General features: G+C 37.2%; 1 protein-coding gene across 9 annotated transcripts in view; it reads right to left on the bottom strand.

Moving 5' to 3' along the window:
- FIP1L1 (factor interacting with PAPOLA and CPSF1) overlaps nt 1-24,716 on the bottom strand; it is an 80,909-nt gene that overhangs the window by 50,217 nt on the left and 5,976 nt on the right. For 5 of the 9 annotated variants that reach the window (XM_054728992.1, XM_054729009.1, XM_008140308.3 and 2 more), the window contains 6 exons: nt 23,991-24,094; nt 18,950-19,014; nt 18,355-18,462; nt 17,789-17,919; nt 17,432-17,500; nt 4,674-4,783 (listed from right to left, as the gene is read on the bottom strand). In XM_054728992.1, coding sequence (XP_054584967.1) covers nt 4,674-4,783; nt 17,432-17,500; nt 17,789-17,919; nt 18,355-18,462; nt 18,950-19,014; nt 23,991-24,094 — 587 coding nt within the window. The remainder of the gene's footprint in view (nt 1-4,673; nt 4,784-17,431; nt 17,501-17,788; nt 17,920-18,354; nt 18,463-18,949; nt 19,015-23,990; nt 24,095-24,716) is intronic. The other 4 variants (XM_054729022.1, XM_028143804.2, XM_028143802.2 and 1 more) reach the window with 1 other exon arrangement.

The raw sequence follows: 24,716 nt of genomic DNA on the forward strand, positions 1-24,716 counted from the left end.
AATGCTAATACTGAATACAAACAGAAGCAATAGATCAAGTTATATTTTTAAATGATTAACATAATCACTCTGAAGGCAACTTTCAAACACAGTATTTTGACTATATGCCCTCAATCTAAAAAAAAAAATTGCAAAGATATCTTGAACTCTTAAGTTTTGTAATGGTAGGTGTAGATGTTCTAATGTATTTTGTGTGTATTATAAAATGAAGCAAATGAGAAATATTGAAGTTGTTGGAAACTAGGTTTTCACTGCAGGAAAAGGGAAATGCAATAGAAAAAGAAAAGTAGAAACCTGTAGTGTCAAATATTGGGGAAAAAACCATGATGACTGTATAATTAAAATTTATAAATAGAATATACACATGGCAATTTCATATTGAAATTGCTTGGTTTTTTTTTTCTAGCTCTGGGTGCTGAAAAGATCTGGAAATAAGAACACCCCAGTAGGAATGAGCATCAACAGTGGCAAGATGTTGTTTTCTAATGACCATTTCCCACTAAAAGGCATCAGAGTGCCTTTAAGAAATGGCTACTTCCAGGGAAGGGGTAGGGAAGTTACAAGATAAGCCTGGAACATCTGGTCATGCCAAAATATAAAAATAAAAAAATTCCAAAAAAAGGAGGGGACATATCAACAGGTAACAGGAGCTAGTTTGAAGAGGCTCCCCTGGACCAAATCTGGAACAATTTGAGTATGAATATTAATTACAATATATATGAATCATATATGTAGTTTATATACCACACATACAAAAAAGCCACATACATGCTCTCTCTCATGCATAAAATAAAAATTAATACGTATGACTGAAAAATGTAAGTGTGGGAGATGAGAAAGCTCATTTTTAAAATAGAATGCCAATTAATAAATATAAGAGAAATAATGAGTTAAGATAATGGATACTAAAATCCTTTTGACCAGAAAACAGAAGAAGAATCCAGAAAACAAACTTTCCTAATTAAAAATGGGTACTATTCTTTACATACAAAAGTAACATGCTAGGTATGTTTCTATAGATTGTGTTGGTAATTATCCATTTTTTTAGTAAAACTGGTAATTTTTCTATCCTTTCTTCATTTCCTTTACACTGTCCCTTACCCACCACTGTCTCCCATCTCTCCTTAAATCCATGGTCCATCATGACACTCCTTCCCTCAAGTACACTCTCACCTTGCTTGTCCCTGCCTATCCCCTGATATAATCTCAACCTCTGTAAAATCCAACAGTAGCTACTCTTCATAAACACATGAATACCTAACAAGGGCAAGAGAAACACACCAGAGCAAGACGACTTATTATAAACCCACGGCCATTAACCTCAAGAAGCTGGAAATGTTATCTCTTCCTCCATGTCATCAATTTTTCACTTTACTAACTCATTCCTATCAGCATATATAATGCTGTAATTTCTCCCATCTTGAAAATCAAGTACTCTCTTGACTCCACATTTCCTTACAGATACCGCCTAGAAATCCTACTCCTTTCCCCTAGTTTATTCACCTCCAAATGACTACTTCAGACTTCCTCTTCTCTTCTCAAACACTGAACACGCCTTCTACAAATCCTCATTTTTACCAGATAAGTCTGTATTTCTGCTGCTGAGAAAACACTGAAGCAATAACAAGAGAATTTTCAGTTGTTCCCATCACCATTATCTACCCAGTGCCTTCACCATATCCTACTTACGCTTCTGTTATTATGAGTGAATTGTCCATGCTCCTTCTTAAGGCTAAGCTCTCCACTTGCATACTACATCCCATCCTCTCGGACCTTAAGGTCACTGCTCTAACAACTGTCCATTCTCTAGTAACTCATTCCTCTAAGTGTACAAATATGTTGTAATTTCTTTCATTTGAAAAAAAGCTTTCTGCTGACCCCACATTTCCTTCCAGATACTGCCCCCCTCTCAAAAAAAAAAAATTATCCCTATTTTCTCATTCTAATTCCTCTCTTCCCATTCTCTCTTGAATAAAATACAAAAGAAAACAAAAAAAAAAAAAAAACTTTTTTTCCCCCCAAATCTTCACCTTTATATCCACTGAAAATGATTCTGGGAAGGATCACTAATGACCCTTGCACTTTAAAATCCAAAAGTCATTCTCAGTATTCTTCTTCTTAGTACGTATTATTTAATGGTTAATCACTCCTCCTACTTTGAAATGGACCCTTTTCAAGATATACACGGGGTTTGCTTCCAACTTCACTAATCATTCTTCCCTACTCGTCTTCCTCTTTCTGGCTCATCCTTATTTTTCTGACCTCAGAGTGCCTCAAAGCACCACTTCTCTATCAATATTTACCTCTTCTATAATCTGATTCAGTTTCATCGCATATTATTTAAACACTGGTCACTCCCAAATTTGTATCTTCAGCCCATCATACCTTTCATATCTACTCCAGATCCACATTATGTACTTGCTACATAAATTCTCCACTTGCATATCTAATAGGCATCTCAATTTTACTATGTCCTAAACTGAACTTTCAGTCTTCTCCATGCAAAGTTACCCCTCCTGTAGTCATTTCCATCTCGGTATAAAAGATGTACACAATCTTTTATACCTCTTGAAATGTATCCAATATTTGGCTATTTCTCATCATCTGCACTATTATTACATTGGTCCAAGTTACCATTATCTCTTGCGTAGATAATCATTACAATCTTCTAACCGGCCTTCCAGATTCTGCCCTTAATATATCTGTAGTCTGATCTTAATATAGTAGTTGAGACTTTAAAAACCTAAAGGAGATTATTTCATTCCTCTGCTCAAAATCTGCTGGTAAATCCCCATTCATTTCACTTATAGGAAAGCCAAAGCCCTTTTAATGCTCTACATAATCTGGCCCAAGTTTTAAAAAAAGGGAGGGAGGAGAGGTAGGCAAAATACATAAAAACTGTTATTGATTTTTAAATAGTTTAATTATAATAGTAGCGGATTTATATCCAGAGTATTTATTTACTATGTATATATGTACCACTGTTTTAAAATACTTTACATAAATTAATCTATTTAATATACATAACTACCCGATAAGGGAAGTATTACTACTGTATTTTATGGATCAGAAAATGAAAGAACAAGATTAGGAGATCTGCCCAAGGACACACAGCTAGTAAGTAAACAGAGTCAGAATTTAAAGTTTGGGCTCTAGAGTCCAAGCTCTTAATATCACTACACAGTAGAACACCATAAATTCAATGAATGAAAGTTGACTTCTTTTAAAATATGAAAAACAACAACAAAAGAATACCACATATTAAAAGAATCAATATATCTCAGCTATCATAAGTTCTTAGCCAAACATTTTATGAAACTGCATTTAGTTTAAATAATTATATTTGGAAATGACTATGACTAGTAATTGTTAAGATGAGAAGAGATAGTCAAATTCCAATGGCTTTGTAACATTTAATTTTAGCTAAAAGTTTCAAGAAACTCTATTTCAGGGCTAAACTACATAAATTCTCTTCCTGCATTTGTATATTATAAAATATAATCTCTTACAGCAATTCATAATTGCAGAATAACAAAACAGACAACTGTATAAAATAAATACAAGCAAGTAGCACAAAAGGTAAATGATCTGGCTAAAAACTAGTAATAGTTGGGTTATTAACTAATTTTCAGGCTCAGAGAAATAACTGATTTAAGTCAATCTAACACATTAAACTGCTAACATCGAACTTCCTTTACTATTTTCCTGCTAATAGGCTAGCTATTTGTCATGTTTAAATTAAAAGGACATCTTCTAGCACATTTACCTCTTACAATTGATATCTTGAGGAACACAAAAGTTAGAAATTATCACAACAAACCAAAGAAAGATGTTTTTAATATGAAAGATTTCCCAGACTGAAATTTCTACAATCTGTTACTAAAATCAGTAAAACGCCTTTAGGAGACTAGATCTGGATTTAAGGTAGTCCAATAATTCTTTATATAAGAATTAGAAGCCTGGTGCATGAAATTTGTGCACGGCGGTGGGGGAGGGGGAGTGTCCCTCAGTCCGGCCTGCACCCTCTCCAATCCGGGACACCTTGGGAGCAGTCAGACATCCCCCTCCAATCTGGGACCACTGGTTGTAACCACTCACCTGCCTGCTTGCCTGATCGCCCTTAACAGCCTCTGCCTGCCTCACCCCTAACCTCTCTGCCTGCCAGCCTCATCCCCCTAACTGCTCTCCCCTGCCGGCCTGGTCACCCCTACTGCTCTCCCCTGCCAACCTGGTCGCCCTTACTGATCTCCCCTGCCGGCCCAGTCGCCCCTAACTGCTCTCCCCTGCTAGCCTGATTGCCCCTAACCGCCTCTACCTGGGCCCCCACCACCGTGGCTTTGTCCGGAAGGACATCCAGATGGATGACTGGTCTAATTAGCATATTACCCTTTTATTAGTACAGATACTAAGCACCACCTCTCCTGAATGTAAAATTGTCTGTATACACACATATAACTATAGTACTATACTTCATTTCTCACTTACTTATATTTTTTTAGATGGACCAACACCCAGGTAAGTTTTTCAAAAAGAATTCATTTTGTACTAAAACAAAGTAGAATGCTTTCAGTTCTTTGGTAGCACATTCAGAGCTTTCATTTTTCAAATAGCACTAACACAAGGAAAAGATAACCAATGCCTTCAATAAACTGAGTTATAATTATCTCACTAACCTGCTTGGTGGGAGTCCACTCTTGAACAAAGAAGGAGGAGAAGTAAACTCAGCTTTTGTAGATGGAAGTGCTGCTTCCTTCTCGGAATTTCCAGTTCTTCCCTGCTGTACCTTAAAAAAAAAAAAAAAAAAAGTTATTAGGTTGTTTAATTTAATTAAATACTTAAAAATAATACACTGAAGGTGTTCAAATAAATGTGTGACATATGATTTGAAATTAAATAATGTTTTATTGCTGGATATTTAATAAAAATTTACCTATTTTAGAATAGTATTAGGTGAAAGACACCAAAGATAGATTATGGGATCAAAGTGTTCCCAACGATTAAAAATTTCACATTAATGCCACTTAAAAGTCCACTAAGCTATAGCTCTTTAGGACTTTCCTTAATTCCTTTAGATTACCACTTCACCACTCCATGTTTCAGAGTTCAAGAAGAGCTTTGAACAATATTTCCCTTCTATATTCACTACCCTTTAGCTAAGAAAATCACCAGTGGCCATTTTAGCCATTCTGATCATTTTCTATTCACACTGTGATTTGTTATAATACAAATATTAATGATCTACTCCTGCAGTTCTATACCACTCCTCACATTTTCCCACCATTATCAATATCCTGCCAGTTCTATACACTGGCAAGCTGGAAGTCAGTCAGCTGTCTCCTTATTATATCTTCTCAATACACTTATTCCACAACTTCTCCCAGATTTGTCCCACCTTTTCTGTTCCTATCAGATCCTTTAAGTATGAACCAGTTATTCTCCTTTACAATGGTGAAATGAATCTCCTTTATGAACTCTTGCTTTTATACTCACCTTCCTATCTTAAAACTGTAATTATTTTATTTAAACAAAATAAGTTCAAGTTGCCCTACACTTGAATAACATCACACCATACTTTGTGCCTATTTGTATTCTACTGCCCCTGTTCAGACTAAATTCAGCATCACTCTCCTTTTCCCATGAGGCAAAGGCCAAGAGAATCTCAGAAACCTTGCCCGAGTCAGTCAAACCACTGATTCAATTCCAGAAACCATCTACCTCTCAAATAATCATGAGAAAAAGAAACCTTTACTTATATATTTGAGCCATTATAGTCAGATCTCTTTTTAATACTTCTGAACGCAATCCCTAATTGGTGCCCCCATATAATTAGGGTTTTACATTGGCATTTTATTTAAAAAAAAAGAGTTCCACTGCTTAAAAGAAAAACATCCATTTAAAAGGCACTGAACCTAATGAGGAATGATGAGGATCAGAAAAAAAAAAAAGATTTGATAAATATTTGACAGGTAAAATTGACAGAATGTAGTGATGGGAACTAAACATAACTCATTCATCACACATTTACTAAATATCTATTTGTACCAGAAGCTGAGACAGCACAGAGAAATATAACAAAACTCCAGACTGTGGGAAAAGACAGACATAAAAACAATGAGAGCAATACAATAAATGCTATGAAAAAAGAATCTGTGAGATAAAAGATGCTATGAGAACACAAAAAAAAGAAATGCATTTCTCTTCCACAGAATGTCAGACACTATGGTCTCAACTGTTCCCCTGAGCTCCAGTAATTTATATCCAACTTCTTACATGCCTGATGAGTATCTCAAAACGTAACAAGGTCAAAACAAAACTACTGATTTCCCACTATCCTCCAATCTGATCCTCTCTAAGTCTTTATCACTCAAGTAAATGGCACCATCATTTTCTGAGCTGCTCAAGACAAAAAACAAAACAAACAAAACAAAACAAAAAAAAAACAAACCTAGCCATTATCCAATACATATGAACATCCAATGTTAATTTTACCTTTATAATATACTAGAGGCCTGGTGCACGAAATTCGTGCACTGGGGTGTGTGTGTGGGGGGGGTCCCCTCAGCCCAGGCTGCACCCTCTCACAATCCGGGACTTCTGGCTCCTAACCATTCGTGTGCCTGCCTGTTTGCCCCTAACCGCTTCTGCCTGCCAGCCTGATCGCCCCTACCACTCCCTGACGGCCTGATTGACGCCTAACTGCTCCCCTGCCAGCCCAATCACCCCCAACTGCACTCCCCTGCCAGCCTGGTCGTCCCCAACTGCCCTCCCCTGCCAGCCTGGTTGCCCCCAACTGCCCTTCCCTGCTGGCCTGGTCCTCCCCAACTGCCCTCCCCTGCTGGCCTGATCGCCCACAACTGCCCTCCCCTGCCGGCCATCTTGTGATGATGTGAGGGCACAAGGGCCACCTAGGTTTTTATTAGTATAAATACCAAACTCAAGCATTTATGACTATGTCCACTCCTAAAAGCCAGGTAAAACCCACTGACACATCTCAACCATTCTACTAAATTAACTTATATTTCTACTTTGGTCTCATCTGTCTTAATTCCATCCTCTATACACAGTCAAAGCAATCTTATCTTACCTTATAATAGACAAATATGCAAATTGACCGCACCTTCGCTACGCCAAGCCACGCCCACCAACCAAGCCACGCCCACCAACCACGCCCACCAGGAAACCGTTGCAGGGAAGCTGGGGTGTGGCGGAGCCCAAGGCCGGGAAAGCCGCCGGAGGCTTTCCGGGCCTTGGGCGCCAGCGGGGTGCCTGCTCCAATCGCAGGAGCGAGCCGACCTGGGGGGTCGGCTCGCTCCTGCGATCGGGTAGCAGGGACGCTGGGTGCAGCCAAGCCCAAGGCCACCGCCCAGGGACAAGCCGGGACCCTGAAAGAAGGTAGAAGGCGGTGGCCACAGCCAAGGCCTGGGTCCCCGGTGCCGGCAGAAAACTGGTGCAGGTAGCCAGGTGAATGAAGGTCTATTGCACGAATCTTCGTGCAAACGGGCTACTAGTTAAAGTATAAATGAATTCATGTCTCTCCCTGCTCAAAATTCTCTAATAGTTCCCCAATGCTAAAAGAGTAAAAGCTAAACTTCTTATAATGGCCTTGAAAGATTTACATGGCATGGGCCTTGGAAACCTCTCCCATCTTGTTTTCCTCTATTCCTCCCCAACTTATCTTTACTATGCCTAGTCACAATGGCCTTTATTTACAAACAATGGCCTTTATTTGTTTGTCTTTAGGATTTCACTCAGGATTATGCACACTCAAAATCTGTTTAATCAGAACCTACTATTTTTTCACATGATCTAATATTTTACCATATGATTGTAAGATACCATGACTGATTTTCTAAAAACAAATTCATGTCAGAGCTTACATATACAAACAAAAGTTGACTGAAGTCTGTAACCTTGAGAAGCTAAATATTTACCTAAATCAGTGATGGGCAACCTTTTGAGCTTGGTGTGTCAAACTTCGCCAAAAAACTGAGCATAACTCGGGTAGTATGTCACTTTGAGGAAAAAACATTATTTCGCAAATGTTTCATCCTCAGGAGCAGCAAATGTTTCATCCTAGGCATGCGGCCGCCTCAGAATTGAACCTGGGACCTTTCAGTGCTGACACGCGTGTCATAGGTTCGCCATCACTGACCTAAATTATGCTACCACTGGACCAAAATTTAAATTACTTTGTGAAATTTCCTTCACCTGCCCTACATAGTATTATTTATAAAAGTTTTACATTATAAACAAAACTAGAGGCCCGATACATGAAATTTTTGCATGGGAATGGGGGTCCCTCAGCCTGGCCTGAACCTTCTTGCAATCCGGGATCCCTCTCGCAATCTGGGACTGCTGGCCTGCCTGCCTGCCTGATCACCTCTAACTGCCTCTGCCTTGGCCCCTGCCACTGCAGCTTCTTCCAGAAGGACGTCCAGAAGGTCATTCAGCAGTCCAGTCTAATTAGCATATTAAACTTTTATTATTATAGATAGTATCTAAAATCCCAAAATAATGGATTATGAAACTAAAGTGTTATTTATTTAAAAACTTTAATAACCTAGGGAAATATTAGTCATATAATGTTAAGGTGAAAAAAAGAAAAGTAGAAAACCACATAGAAGGTTTCAAGATGGCAACAGAGTAGGTGGATCTCGCTCAGACCTCCACTCAGAACCAAGCTGGAAATAAAAACTAAATAGGGAAACAATCATCTTGAATTACCAACTAAAGGCTATCTGAAGAGGAGACTTATAATGAAAGACTGGCAGAAGAAACCACCAAGAGACTACACCTGTACAGCATGGTGCACGCTGTGGCTGGGGTTCAGCCTCATAGGCAGCCTGAGGGTAGATCCCAACAATGAACAGGCCAACAGCAATCAAGGCCCAATTACAAAAGGAGAGCCCACATAACCCATACAAGGGACATTCCTAGAGCACACAGCTCAGGAGATCAAGGAGACTGCACCACTAGGTCCCAAAGGACACCTAATTAAGGCCACACCATGAAGATGGGGAGTCATAGTGGTTCAATCTAATACATAGAAACAAACAAAAAAGAGACAGTCATATGGGGAGACAAAGCAACAGGTCCCAATTGAAAGAACAGGAGGAATCTCAAAAAAAAAAAAAAAAAAAAAAAAGAGGTAAATGGAATGGAGGCAAGAAATTTATCAGATACAGAGCTTAAAGTAATGGTTATAAGTATGCTCAAAAAACTTAGTGAAAACTACAACACATGAAAAAGGACATACAAACCATAAAAAATAACCAGTCAGAAATGAAGAATGACATCAAGAATACACTGCAAGGGCCCAGATGGAATGGTTGAGCATCATCCTCTGCACAAAAAGATTCCCAGTCATGGCTCATACCTGGTTGGCAGGTTGGATCCCTGGTCAGGATATGTATGGAAGGTAACTGATGTCCTCTCTTTCTCTCTACCCCTCTTCCTTTCTCTAAGCATGTCCTCAGGTGAGAATTTTAAAAGATATGATTAAAAACTGGGCCAAAGAACTAAATAGGTATTTTCCTAAAATGACACCAAAGTGGCCAAAAAAGAAAAAAGACTATACTGAAAGGAATAAAGTAGGTTGGATGAAGCAGAGGACTGAATCAGCAATTTAGAAGGCAAGGTAAAAAACAAACATTCAAACAGCAGAAAAAAGAAAAATAATTAATCAGAATGAGGATAGTTTAAGGGCACGTTAGGACAACATGAAATGTAAAAACATTAGCATCATAAGGGTGCCAGAAAGAGAAGAAAGTGAGCAAGGGACAGAGAATATGTTTGAACAAATGACAGAAAACTTCCCTACCTTGGTGAGGCGAAAAGTCACACAAGTTCAGGAAACACACAGAATCCCAATCAAGATGAATCCAAAGAGACCCACACCAAGACATATCATAATTAAAATAGCAAATGTTAAAGACAAAGAGAGAATCTTAAAGGCAGCAAGAGGGATAGTTAATTATCTACAAGTGAGTTTCCATAAGGCTGGCAGTTGATTTCTCAAGAAACACTTCAGGCCAGATGAGATTAGCATGAAGTATTCAAAGTAATGAAAAACAAGGACCTGCATCCAAGACTACTCTATCCAAAAAGCTATCATTTAAAATTTGAAATAAAGAGCTTCTCAGACATAAAAAAGACTAATAAATGAGTTCATGATCACCAAACCAGCATTGCAAGAAATGTAAAAGGGTCTGCTTTAAGAAAAAGATAGAGGAGCAATGGTATAAAGAAAAAAAGGCAATGCAACATCTGATTAGGGGTTAATTTCTAAAATATACAAACAACTTAAACTCCACACCAGGAAGATAAGCAATCCAATTAAAAATGGGCAAAGGACCTGAATAGATACTTCTCCATACAGATGGAAATAAGTATGTGAAAAAAATGTTCAATGTCACTAATTATCAGAGAAATGCAAATTAAAACCACAATAACCTATCACCTCATACATGCCAGAATGGCTACCATCATAAATCAACAAACAAGTGCTGGCAAGAACGTAGAGAAAAGGGAACCCTCATACACTGTTGGTGGGAATGCAGACTAGTGCAGCCACTGTAGAAAACAGTAGAGTTTCCTTAAAAAATTAAAAATGAAACTGCTTTTTGACCCAATGATACCACTTCTGGGAATATATCCTAAGAATACTGAAATACCAGTCAGAAAAATATATGCATCTCTATGTTCATAGCAGCGTTATTTACAATAGTCAAGATCTGGAAAGTGACCAAATGCCCATCGACAGAGGAATGGATAAAAAAAGTTGTGGTAAGTTTACACAATGGAATACTATGTGGCTGCAAAAAAGAAGGAAGTCTTACCTTTTTCAACGGCACAGATGGACCTGGAGATTATTATACTAAGCGAAATAAGCCAGACAGAGAACGACAAATACCATCTGTGGTATTTGTGAAATCTAATAAACAAAATAAACTGATAAACAAGCTAGAGTCAGAGGCATGGATACATGAAACAGACTGAGAGCAATCAGAGGGGAGGGGAATAGAAGGCAGGGGAATGGAAGGGACTGGATAAATGAAGGTGAAGATATTAGCCAAAGAACATATATGCATAGCACATGCACACAGACAACAGTATGGCAATAGCCAGAAGGAGGGAAGAGGAGCAGAGGCTGAGTGAGGGTGGGTAAAGGGGGGAAAAATGAGAGACATCTATAATAATGTCAAAAAAGAAAGGAAGGAAGGAAAGAAGGGAGGTAAGGGGAAGGGAAGGAACGACATAACTTAATTATCGTAATTTTGTTTCAACCCACAAGAACAAAAAGATTGGGAGAGCAACAAAATTTAGGACTTTGAAAGCAGATGAAAAAATAGTAACTGATTTAGCAGACTGAAAGAAAACTGAATCCTAAATAAGCAATGACAAAGCAAAGACAATTAATTTTCATGGCAGGATCCCAAAAGGCTCAGTAATTGACAACATTCCAATCACCCAAGTGTAAATCCTCTAGGTAGAACACTGGAAATTCTTCTCTGAAAAAAATGAGATTACCACAAAACAGAAAAAGTAAAACAACCTAAAGATACTGACATCAGGGGCTGTGAGAAAAGCTTAGCCCTACTGCAGAGGTGGAGAACCTTTTTTCTGCCAAGGGCCTTTTGGATATTTATAACATCATTCTCGGGCCATACAAAATTATCAACTTAAAAATTAGACTGCTATATTTGGTTAAACATTTCATTAACTCACCCCTAATGTCTTGGCAGGACTAAACCAAATGATTTCTCTGGCCTTTTATATGCCCTAAGCGCTGGACATTCCCCACCCCTACCCTACAGTAAGGCCTACATTCAGCAAGTTATATTCATATGCACAGAGCTTCCAACCACCTTTTTGGTGGTCAACTCTCTCATGGCTGAATGGCCAAGGCTCAAGAAACATTTGAGATAAGTTCAAGTCAAAAACCAAAAATAAACTTAAAACATCAACTTGAAGCCCTGTGCAGGTGGTTCAGTTAGTTGAGTGTCGTCCAGGTTGCGAGTTTCATGTCCAGGTTGCGGGTTTCATTCCCAGACAGGACACAATTAGATTTCAGGTTCCATCCCCGATCACGATGCATAGGGGAGGTAACCAATCAATGTTTCTAAGATCAGTGTTTCTCTCCCCCTTCCTCTCTTTCTAAAATTAAAAAGTCATATCCTCGGGTGAGGAATAAAAAAAAATCCACTTTAAGAAAACAGACTATGAGGGAAAATAAACCTATCATTAATCATTCATACCTAATAAAATGATAATATGCAAATTACCATCACTCCGCTACGCACACGATTGGGCCGTTGGGAGGCTGGGGGCGGGACTCACGAGTCCCCGCCCCCCGTTCCTCCTGCCGTCCCCAAGGGCCGGAGCTGCGGGAGGACCCATGGGTCCAGCGGAAGGCGCTGGTGGCAGAACTCCGGGTGGCTGATTGCGTGGCTGCCAGCACCAGTTTTCCGCCAGCAGCAGTTTTCCTCTGGCCACCCGCAGATCGGAGCGCCTCCCGCCAGCACGATCGGCCACCCCGAGTTCCTCCTAGAGTTCCTCCTCTGGGTGGCCGATCGTGCTGGCGGGAGGCGCTCTGATCGGCGGGTAGCCAGAGGAAATGGCGCTGGAGGAACCCTGATCGAGCTGGCGGCCAGAGGAAACGGCGCTCCGATCAGCGGGTGGCCAGAGGAAAACTGGTGCTGGCGCCAGCAGCCAGGTGAAGGAAGGTCTTTTGCACGAAACTTCGTGCAACGGGCTACTAGTATTAATATATTATGAGAGGCAAAGGGGGGATAAATATTGCATCACTGCATGCATGAACAAAAACAGGATGCTACAGTTAAATATTGAAAACAATCTTCTTGCCTATAATAATAAAAGTGCAATATGCTAATTAGACCGGACATCCTTCGGACAAAGCCATGGCGGGCGGGAGCCAAGGCCCTTGCACGAATTTCGTGCTTCGGGCCTCTAGTTAACAGTATAACAGCAGAAATGAAAAAGTACATATTAGTACATATAACCCCCATAATAGGGTTGTAAGGCTGAAAGTATCTCCCAAAATATGGAAGACAGATATAAGAGAGAAAAGATAAAAAAATAAAAAGGCCCACATAACAGGTCTAATATTTGAATAGGGGGTCCAGAAGGCAGAAGCAAGTAGAAAGAAACTTATAAAATAATAGAAGAAAATATTCCAGAAGTGAAGGGTATGTGCTTCCAGATTAAGAGGGTACAAATGAACGCCTGGAACAATGGATGATAAGAGGCCAAGACACATAGTTATGCAATTTGAGAATACTGGTGACAAAGCCCTTAAATACTTTCATAGAGAAAAATTATGTATGTGCACTCATGGACATAAAATATTTTAAGAGAAGGATGTGTTCACATACATGTTACCCATACCCACCAGTCACTCTTCTCTTGCCCCTTGCTCCAAATTATGTAATTACACAATTGTTTTTGTAGCCAATTGAGTGACTATTTTTATACTTATTAAACTTCATCTTCTTTCATTTTACTAACAAAACCAAAACAACAATAAAACCTATTTGTGAAGTATATAAGAGACTTTAATGAATGTCAAATGTTTATCATCATGAAGCACTATAGTAAACACATGGAGAGGTTATTTGTACTATTTCTCTCATCTTGTTAGTATGTTTGAAAATTTACTTAATGAAAAGTAAAAAAAAAAAAAAAAAAAGTTAAAGAGGAAAACAGGTTGCTTATCTCCAAGGATAAAAAAAAAAATCTTTGCAGTAGATGTAGATATGAAAAGAACTTACAATTCCTCAATCTGTTCCTTTGTCTATTCAGCAGAATAAGTTCGGGTCCTAGTTCATTTCGTTCCCACAGTTCTATTACAGCTTCCTAACTGGTTTCTGACTCCCTTCTCTTCCCCTTACAGTATACAACTTACTCTGGTGCCAGTTTTTTTGTTTTTTGTTTTCTATAAACCAGATTTGCACATGCTATTCTACTCAAGAATTTTCAAATGGCTTCCTATCGCTTACACAAATGTCTGGTAGGCCAGTTTCAGATTAAGGTCTTTCTCATCATGGCCCTAATTCTACCATTTCCAGGCTATTCTATAGTTTCTCTCATCTACCTCCATTCTCCTTTCACACGCTATCTGGTTTTGTTCATGCTGCTCTCTGAGAACAATGTTCTATATTCCCTTCTCTCCTAATAAAAACTCTCTCATCTTTCAATTATGACCTCTCTTATCTTGCTTGACTCCACAATGAAGGATAACTCACTCTCTCCTCTGAACTCCCTACTGTACTTTGTCAAAGCCATCAACATAACATTTGTCACAATATATCGTGGCTTCTTCATACAGACACTTCACTCAGATCATGAGCCCCCCTTATGTGCATGGCACTCATCATGAGCTCCTTGAACACAGAAATTGTCTTTCTGTAACATCTAACAAAATGCTAGGCACACTGGAAGTGCTCATATAACAAGAAAGTTGGGGAAGGTATTTTTCTTCTCTTTCTCACCAACCCTAATAATTCCAGTTCAAATGGTGGATAAATGGGTAAGAGCTTGCACTTTCTTTATCCAACCACAACACAAAATGAGGTCAGAATAGTGTTAACTTAATAAATCACTCTCCTGTTCACAATAGGCTGTAACTCCTCTAACTCATACTCTTTGTTTCTAGGCTTTCTAGAATTCAACCACATTCCACAAAGCCATCTCTCTTCTCCTTTCCAAAAAGGAATTCTCTGATCCAGTAAGACTAATATTTAAATAATTCTCTCATTTAATTCTACTCAATTAAGACATGTTTCTTTGTCCAAGCCATTTCCTCAGTCTCCAATATGTTTTCTTCTCTTCTCCACACTCTCAAGGCTCTGATTAAAACTGCATATATTTCTCTACCATTAAAGCCGACTTTAAACTTAAAACACACACATACACCACACACAAGACACACACCAGAAATAGAATGAACCAATGCAATTTCTAATCCCAAAGTACTTTCTAACTCTAATTTCTATAGCATTTTGTCTAAAATATACATTTTAGTACTTAATATGTAAGAAATCTGCCCCTGCATATTTGAAATACCAATTACACCTTTAAATTTTTATACTCTGTAGAGTTTCAGAATAGATAAAAGAGAAGAATCCCACAGAAATTTGATCAAGGATATTTCTTAAATTTAAGGTGACAGAAACTTTTCTGAAATTCAATGTAAATCAAATTGTAGCCTAAAATGCCAAACACTCCCACACACCATTAGTTGCAGATTTTGAGCATTATCAATAAAATATATCCTACAAACCTCAATATACATAAAGAAAAAAATGTGCCCAGCCGGGTGTAGCTTAGTGGTTGAGCGTCGGCCCAGGAATCAAGAGGTCACCGGTTCGATTCCCGGTCAGAGCATATGCCCAGGTTGCGGGCTCAATCCCCAGTGGGGGAGCGTGCAGGAGGCAGCCAATCAAATGATTCTCTCTCATCATTGATGTTTCTATCTCTCTCCCTCTCCCTTTCTGAAATCAATAAAAATATATTTAAAAAAAAAAAGAAAGAAAAAAATGTGAGCCACACATATTAAAATACATACCCTATTTATTTTTAATAGGTGATATTTAACCACATTATTGAGGCAGGAAAATCCTTAGACTACACGGATCAAATTCATGCCCTTATTCATTCAGAACCTAATAAATCAGAATGAAACAATGACTTCCTCTCATATAACCTAAAGAAACTTCAAAAATAATTTTTCGATAGACAGTATTTATATTAAAAAACTCATTCACAATGGCTACCTTCAATATGAGACCAGTCCCTAGGACAGTGATGGCGAACCTATGACACGTGTGTCAGCACTGACACGCGTAGCCATTTCTGATGACACGCGGCCAAGGATGAAACATTTGCTGCTCCTGAGGATGAAACATTTGCGAAATAATGTTTTTTCCTCCAAGTGACACGCTACCCGAGTTATGCTCAGTTTTCTGGCGAAGTTTGACATACCAAGCTCAAAAGGTTGCCCATCACTGCCCTAGGAGTTTCGTTTTTATTTTTTAGTTTATGAAGTTCACTGCAAAAAGACCAAGTATATAGAAGCTGGCAGTTTACAAAGGAAATTCTCATTTCTGTTAGAAGAAAATACAAAGCAACACTACAAATGAACTATTTCGTTATCGAAACAACTTTTTTATCTTTTCATTGTAATCATATATAACAACTAGAGGTCCGATGCATGAAATTCGTACAAGAGTAGGCCTTCCTTCCCCTGGCTGCAGGCACCAGCTTCCCTCTGGCACCCGGGACCCGGGCTTCCCTCATAGCCCCGGCTTCATCAGGAAGGTTGTCCGGTCTAATTAGCATGTTACGCTTTTATTATTATATATAGATAGATCAATGTCTAAATAAGTAGATTATCACCAAAAAGAACCTGATGACCACTTAAAATATGAAAAACGGCATCACACACTTTCAAAATAGTTACAGCAGAACAAGCAGCAAATACCCAGAACAGAACGTATATTACAAGTTAAATTCTCTACACAGAACTGTGTCCCAGCAGAGTAGCTGCATCTGTGGATACAGCACATGCATAAGGCACTATTTCAGTGGACAGAGCTGCAGTCCCAAAAGAAGCACAAAAAAGTTCCTGTCCCAAAATTTCCCTAAATATACAAATCAATCTAAAAGCCACTTCCAGTCTTCATCCCAGTGTCATTCAATACAAGTATCAATAATTAAGAATTAAGGTCAAGAAAGCAGTACACAAACAGGTTTTGAGGAGAGTAGGTTGCTATGTATTGCAAAAGTATGAAAATATATTATTCTTTGGATTGGGTCTGTGATTATATGAAATAAAGCCAGAAGTCAAGACCTGATACCCAAGTGGTAATAGTATCAACATGAAAGTCCCTCACTAAACCCTACTCCTCTTTTAAGTATTAATTTAAAAGTTAGTGGTTTTATCCTATTTTATCTCTTAAGAGACTCTCAAAGAATAAGAAAGATTCTTGATCTATCTTTACACCAATAAGTTCAGTGTCAAGCTGATAATAAGCCATCTTCCTTACCATTTTTAAAAATAAAATTAGGTAAAATAAATCCCTAAATCTGATAAAGATTATAGCATGATCCACAATGAGCTTAACCTACTGGCGTGAACTATTATCTCCTACAAACATATACTATAACTCAAAATAAAATCACAACATACAGCAAGAATAGTTTTACTTGGCAATTGTTAGTATAATAGGCTATAAATTCACATGCTTGCAAAAGTGGAGATAAAACATCAGCAACTTTGTAAGTCACCAGGAAGCTGAAGGTTTGGAAAATAGGAGCTATTCCACTTTATTACTGTCCTTGAGTAGTGGTATGGAGGCAGACTCAAGAACAAAAAAATGAGAGCAACCAAGGATAATTTACTAAAATTCACCTTAAAAAGATTGAATCTGCCATCTTGGATCTCTGTACCTGGTGTACCTTCCATAGTACAGTCTTCGGCCTAAGTTAAATAACATATTCCCCATTAAGATACCACATAATCTTTAAGTGATAGGCCATATAAAGACAAACTAGCTGTGGCTAGTCTGAGACTTAAACAAAGAACATCAGAAAATCATTAATATGAAACTGAAAGGAAAAAAGGGAAAAAACCCAACATGGTAACGAGAACAGAATTTTTAAACTATTGTATAGCTTTTAACCACCTTTAAAGAAAAAGTGATTTATTTAGAAGTAAAATTGGAACAGTAGAAAATGCTGGGGTATTTTGGAACATTTTATTAATTACCGTAATTTTATTTGTAGTAGAGGTAACTGGTATAACTTCAAGTCCCATTCGTATTCTCTTTTGTTTTTCACAGTAAGCTTTCCAGGTGTCTTCATTAAACCCGTAATTAAAATAATCAGAAAGATCAGCACCTAAAGATAAAACACACTTTTAGTACACAAATGTTTCAATTCTATTGTTTTGCAGCATATAAAATTTAATAAGCTGTAAAATAAAATTTAGAGTTCTATTAGTCTTATCACCCTTTCTAATTTTACCAGCTCTCCCAATTACCATAAAGCAACAGAACTACAAGAACTTTTTATCAGAATTATTTCCTTTAGAAATGAATTATAATAAAATACGCAAGTCTACTTTACTATAATGCTAGGCTATCAGCAAAATTTAATAAATTCATTATTAATGATTAATTTATTATTACATTAATTCTTTATTACTCTCCTGAGCTTAAGACTACGAAAATGACATTAAAACAATAATATTCTAAATTGATACTGAAAAATACTTTCTAATGACTGTTTATACTATAAATCTTTTGAAACCGATATAATCCACCATAATCTTACCAGGTTTACGCCATGGTTTATCTTCAAAAGAATCCAAATCTACCTCAGAGAGTGGAACTCCATTAATGCTTCCAGGTGCATCAAGGTCTACTCCTTTGACTTTTGTTCCTGTTTTATAAAATTAAGAGGCTGAGAGATACACTGACACCTTTTTACTGTTGCTAGCACTCAATATGGCTAAGGTTCTAAACAAAGCACTGGAGTAATGCTTACCATAGTGGTAAATAGAAGTTAAACTTTATGGTATAGCTATAACATAAAATGGATAAAGAGATTAGGGACTTGTTATTTACAATAAGGGATTCCTGTACCACTAGGAAGTTGCTAACTTCCATGTTTTATATCAGTTTTTGTACAGTCTGTGAGATAAGAAATGCTTTTTCCTTTTTAAACAGTTGTATCACAAACAAGTTAAATAAACAAGCAAAACACGATGGCAGGAATCCTATGTGGCCCATACAACCTAAAATATTTATTATCTAGCCCTGAGCTATATGGTCAAAACTGGCATTTTTAATTGACCTAGTACAACCTATCACCTACTCAGATATATGACTTATTTTTCTATTGATGCAGCTGCAAATAAAAATTTTACCTGTAGTTCCATAAACTCTTCCTCCTGTCTTGATGTTAAGATTTACAGGTGCTGTACCATAACTCCTAAAAACAAAATAAAAATTATCCTGACAAACTTAAACAGAAATAGCAATACATTAAATTATACAATCACATAGTAACTGAATAAACTGACAATGACTCACACATTTTAGAAAATGTTTTAAACTAATTTCAAAGTCTGTCACTTGCTCAATAAAAGATAAAAATATTGTTTAAAAGTCTGACTTGTTTTCCATCTCAGAAACCTACCTGTCACTAACTCAATATCCCACTATAGCACACTTCACAGAAAATTTGGCTGGGAAGAAAATAAAGAGTTTATATGCCTTTTCTTCATTTCCTCATCTCCTAGTTGATGCAACATACACAGCAATCCTGCAAAAATGAAATTTCTCTACCTTATTCCCAAATACAGTGACCTCCCTTTAATCCTTCCTGCACCTGATACTGTTGGTAAATCCTCTTTCAAATACCCATGGAGTACATCTGTCCATAAAATGAATTTGCATGAAATTCAAAAATAAGTCTAGAGTGAAAGCAGATCAGTGCTTGGTGGTGGTCTGTTGTTAATGATTACAGAAAACAAGAGGGAAGTTTCTAGAATACTAGTGATGTTCCATATCTTGATTTGGATGGTGGTTACATGAATCTATACACTCTAAAAAATTACTGAGCTGCACCTTTTTTTTTTTTAAACATATTTTATTGATTTTTTTACAGAGAGGAAGAGAGAGGGATAGAGAGTTAGAAACATCGATGATAGAGAAACATCGATTAGCTGCCTCTTGCACAACCCCTACTGGGGATGTGCCCGCAACCAAGGTACATGCCCTTGACCGGAATCGAACCTGGGACCTTTCAGTCCGCAGGCCGACGCTCTATCCACTGAGCCAAACCGGTTTCGGCTACACCTTTTTTTAATGTAGTGTAACATACATGTGACAGAGGGAGGGAAAAACTTCAGTCACACAGACTCAAGTTCAAATACAAGTTTATTAATTGTATAATCTTAGCCAAGTCACTTAACATCCCATAGACCTTGTATACATTTTCTTTAATGAGTTTATAGACACTTTCCTGCTTTTCTATATAACGCATTCTTACGTAAGAGTAGGAAAATCAAATATACTGACCAAAATAGATGTATACATTATTGGGGAGGTTAGGGAAAAAGGGACAAAAGTGAGTAAGTAGGTAAGGAAGAAGGCTCAATTCCCACATAGCAAAAAGATATTAGTAACACCTCAAGTTATAGACAATGTTTTCAATAACATATTCTCACATTATATCCATGTAATTTAATTTGGTTCTTTACCCTACCAAGTTTAGCCAACTGGACTTTCCTAGTAATTTCCACCTTTTGGTCTCCAATGTACTAAATTTGACACCTAGGTTATTCACTTACATAGCACTGTTATGTACTCAATAAATTGCTCGAGACCTGTAAGTCATTGAGTCTTTTTCCCCCTCTCCATCCACAACCATTCAGTTACCAATTTACTATTTCTAATTAATACTCACTCAGATATACCTTATTTTCCCATTCATCTCTATACTATTGCTGTTGGCTTAGTTTGGATTATCTCATGTGGACAATCACTTTGACAACTAATATCTAACTAGTCTACTGCTACTATTTATCTTTGCAAATAAGCTGACTTGCCTAAAAAAAAAAGTACAAAGGTTCCATGATAACACAGCAAAAACAGTCTAACTCCCTTCTCCTTAAATAGTTTTGACCACCCTTTCTCATTTACCTTTATCCTTCAGGCTTGTGGTTCCTTAAACCATGCTTGCACTGCATCTAAATAGTATCCTCTACCTAAATCATCCAGCTTCCCTTCCTTTTAACTCAAGAATTATTCAAACAAGTTAAAATACCTCCTCTAGCATCTTCCAACACCTGTAGGCTTATAGCAACTCTCCTCTCAAAGCTTTCAAATCACTTTGTATATGTTCCTATTCTTGCACTTACACTCGTTAAAAGTATTGCTCTGTCTTCCTCACTACTTCTGGTAAAAAAAAAAAAAAAAAAAGACTATTATATTATTTTTTACTAGAGGCCTGATGCACAAAACTTGTGCATGAGTAGGCCTTCCTTCCCCTGGCTGCCAGCACTGGCTTTCCTCTGATAACCAGGACCCGGGCTTCCCTCCCAGCCCGGCCTAATTAGCATACTGCACTTTTATTATTATAGATAACCCCATCATCAATTAGTAAAGTGCCAAACTGTCTTTGAAAAGTACTTACTGAAAGAATCTCAAAGATATAGCTAAAAAAATACTTTTCTATACAAGATAAATTGTTCCTACCAGCTAGATAAAATGAACTTTGTAACAAAAGTATGTTATCAAAAAATTCTATTTTGTACTTTCTAAGAGCTAACAATAAACCAATTTAATATTGTTTCTCAAACAATTTGTTCTTTAAATATGCTTGTGAAGTGTACACAAATAGCCACTAAATTTAATTAATTTTCTCACTGGTTCTCTTTCAGTTTTCAAGGAATATGTCTTGAGTTATCAAGGTTAAATAAGCTTTACACCCTTCAGAAAGATGTATAGCTTACTTCGAAATGCATAAAAAATACATTTTAAAAAATAAGGTTAAGGGTTCAATACCAGGTCAGGGCGCATACATTCAAAGTCAATTATGTTTTAACATGTAGTCTACCCAGTCAATAAAGATTTATTGAATACTTACTACATGTAAGGCAATATAAGGAATAGGAAAATTCATAAACCAAGATTTCTACTCTTAAGGAATTTAGAGCCCAAACATGTATAAATGTAAGAATTCATGGACTAGAAATTGCTATAAGACATAAAGTTCAGATAGTACTATGGGAGTCTGTGCATTTAATATCTGCAAGTGATTCCTACCAAAAATTGGTCATATTAATAAAAGAAATCACCATTTGCTTTCATTGCTCTATACTGGCAAATACAAATTTTATATACTAATAAAAGTATTTGCTAAATATGCCATGAGTAGTATATCATACTAAAGTGTTTCTTTTGCATAATGCAGATGGTAAAGGTCTATTAGAGTAGAAGCCTGCTAACATATTATAAGTCCAACACTATTTACTTTAAAAGTGGGAATGAGGAGAACTTCAAAAGTTATCTACCTCATCCTAGCCAGTTTGGCTCAGTGGACAGAGCATTGACCAGTGGACAGAGCATTGACCTGTGGACAGAGCATTGACCTGTGGGCCTGTTAATTGACCTGTGGAACCAATTTTGATTCCAGTCAAGGGCACATGCCCGGGTTGTGGGCTTGATCCCGAGTAGGGGGCCTGCAGGAGGAAGCTGATCAATGATTCTCTCTCATCATGGATGCTTCTATCTCTCTCTCCCTCTCCCTCTCTTTTCCTCTCTGAAATCAATGAAAATATATTTTAAAAATAGTTATTGCCCTAACCGGTTTGGCCAGTGGATAGAGCGTCAGCCTGCGGACTGAAGGGTCCCAGATTCGATTCCAGTCAAGGGCATGTACCTTGTGTGTGGGCACATCCCCAGTAGGGAGTGTGCAGGAGGCAGCTGATCAATGTTTCTCTCTCATCAATGTTTCTAACTCTATCCCTCTCCCTTCCTCTCTGTAAAAAAAAAAAAAAAAAAAAATCAATAAAAAAAATTTTTTTTTTTTCAAAAATAGTTATCTACCTCTAACGTAAGTAATTTAGTCTCTTCTCAACCCTGCTTCCAAAAAAGTTGCTAGGCTTTTAAAATTACACAGGCAGTCATTATTATATTGTAAAAGTGAGTTCCTGAAATAAAAAACTTTGAAAACAAAGGCTCTACTGAAGAGATAAAATGTAGGGGTGGGGAAAAGTAGATTTACAGTTGTGAATATAGTAAACAATGTATTCTTATATTCTTTTTTTTTTAAATATATTTTATTGATTCTTTACAGAGAGGAAGGGAGAGGGATAGAGAGCTAGAAACATCGATGAGAGAGAAACATCGACCATTTGCCTCCTGCACACCCCCTACCGGGGATGTGCCCGCAACCAATGTACATGCCCTTGACCGGAATCGAACCTGGGACCCTTCAGTCCGCAGACCGACGCTCTATCCACTGAGCCAAACCAGTTTCGGCCTTATTTATTACTTATTATATTATCATCAGCAGCATCATTATTAACCTACTTTTGCCCACCCATCTTCAAACGTACTGGTGTGTATTGTATATATATTGGTTGATTCCAGATAAGGCTGCTTAATAAACTATATAGTACAATATTTCCATAAGATTTTATACATACTTAATGAGTCACTCACTTGAATCAGAATTTTACTGAAAAAAGTCTACGGGATAATTAATAATTTAAAAAAACACTATGAGGATCAAAAAGCAATACTTTTGATACTGTTTTTACTGGACAAAAAAATTAAAAACCTAAACTCAGCTTTGGATAAGTAATAAAATCGCAAAACAATACAGATGCAAACTGCAATTTAAGGTTTTCTAATTCTAGCTAAAGAATTTGTTGTATTCAATTCATTTATAAAAACTTTAATTTCAAGAATCAAAAATACTGCTACTCCGATGTAACTTTACCTAATTATCTTTAGAAAAGAGATATTGTCATGGTGAAATTCCTTTTATCATGAGCTGCAATTAAAATTTAACATATACTGCGCCCAGGTTGCGGGGCTCAATCCCTAGTAGGGGGCATGCATGAGGCAGCCAATCAATGATTCTTATCACCGGCATTTCTCTCTCTCTACCTCTCCCTCTCTGAAATCAATAAAAATAGATTTTAAAAAATAACATTAATTTTAGGTATACAACATGATGCAATGTGTTTAAATTGCAAAGTTTAGTTAACATACATCACCACACTTAGTCACAAATATTTTTTTCCTTATGCTGAGAATTTTTAAGATCTATTCTCTTAGCAACTCATGGTAAGAAGGAAAAATGTAAAAAACAATTAAATCAACCACTAATGGCTTGATATAGGCATACTATCTTTAATTTAGTCACACAATTGTTACTTAAAAATAACTTACCCATACTGTGGTGCTCCCGTTTTAATGTCTCCTATAGTGACATGGACATCATCCTCATCATCATCACTGTCACTATCACTATCATCTTCAGTCTCAGTCACTTTCTATACCAACATAAACAATTATAAAATACATTCAATAATCCATTTCAATATTTGATATGAATAAATGAAAAAGTAACCGTTTTACAATTAAGCTATAGATTTACAGAAAAGTTACAAGCTCACAGAACTGATCCTTATTTCAATTCATTTATAACTTCAATGATTTACATGATAAAAAGGATAAGAATGTGAAAACCTTTTTCACCATCATCATTTTATCATTTATAACTGCTCCTCTTGCAAAAAGGATCTAACGCAATTTACTAACATATAGAGAAGATAAAATTATTAAAAAGTATTTGATAAATTCTTGGTGAAAAGAATATATAAAGTTAAGAGGAAAACAATTTTAACAGTCACAGGGTCAAGGTTAAAAACCACCAAATAGCCCTGGCCAGTGTTGCTCAGTGGTAGAGCATTGGCAAGAGAACCTAAAGCTTGTGCGTGTGATTCCCAGTCAAGGGCGAATACCTGGGTAGTAGGGTCCTTACTGGCCTAGTAAGGGGGTGTGTGAGAAGAAACCAATTTATGTTTCTCTTCCCCACAAATCCTCACCCACTTGCTCTAAAAAAAAAAAAAAAAATCAATGGGAAATCCTCGGGTGAGGATTAACAAAAAATTT

The sequence above is a fragment of the Eptesicus fuscus genome, chromosome 2 (genome assembly GCF_027574615.1).
Source record: "Eptesicus fuscus isolate TK198812 chromosome 2, DD_ASM_mEF_20220401, whole genome shotgun sequence".
Lineage (NCBI taxonomy): Eukaryota > Metazoa > Chordata > Mammalia > Chiroptera > Vespertilionidae > Eptesicus > Eptesicus fuscus.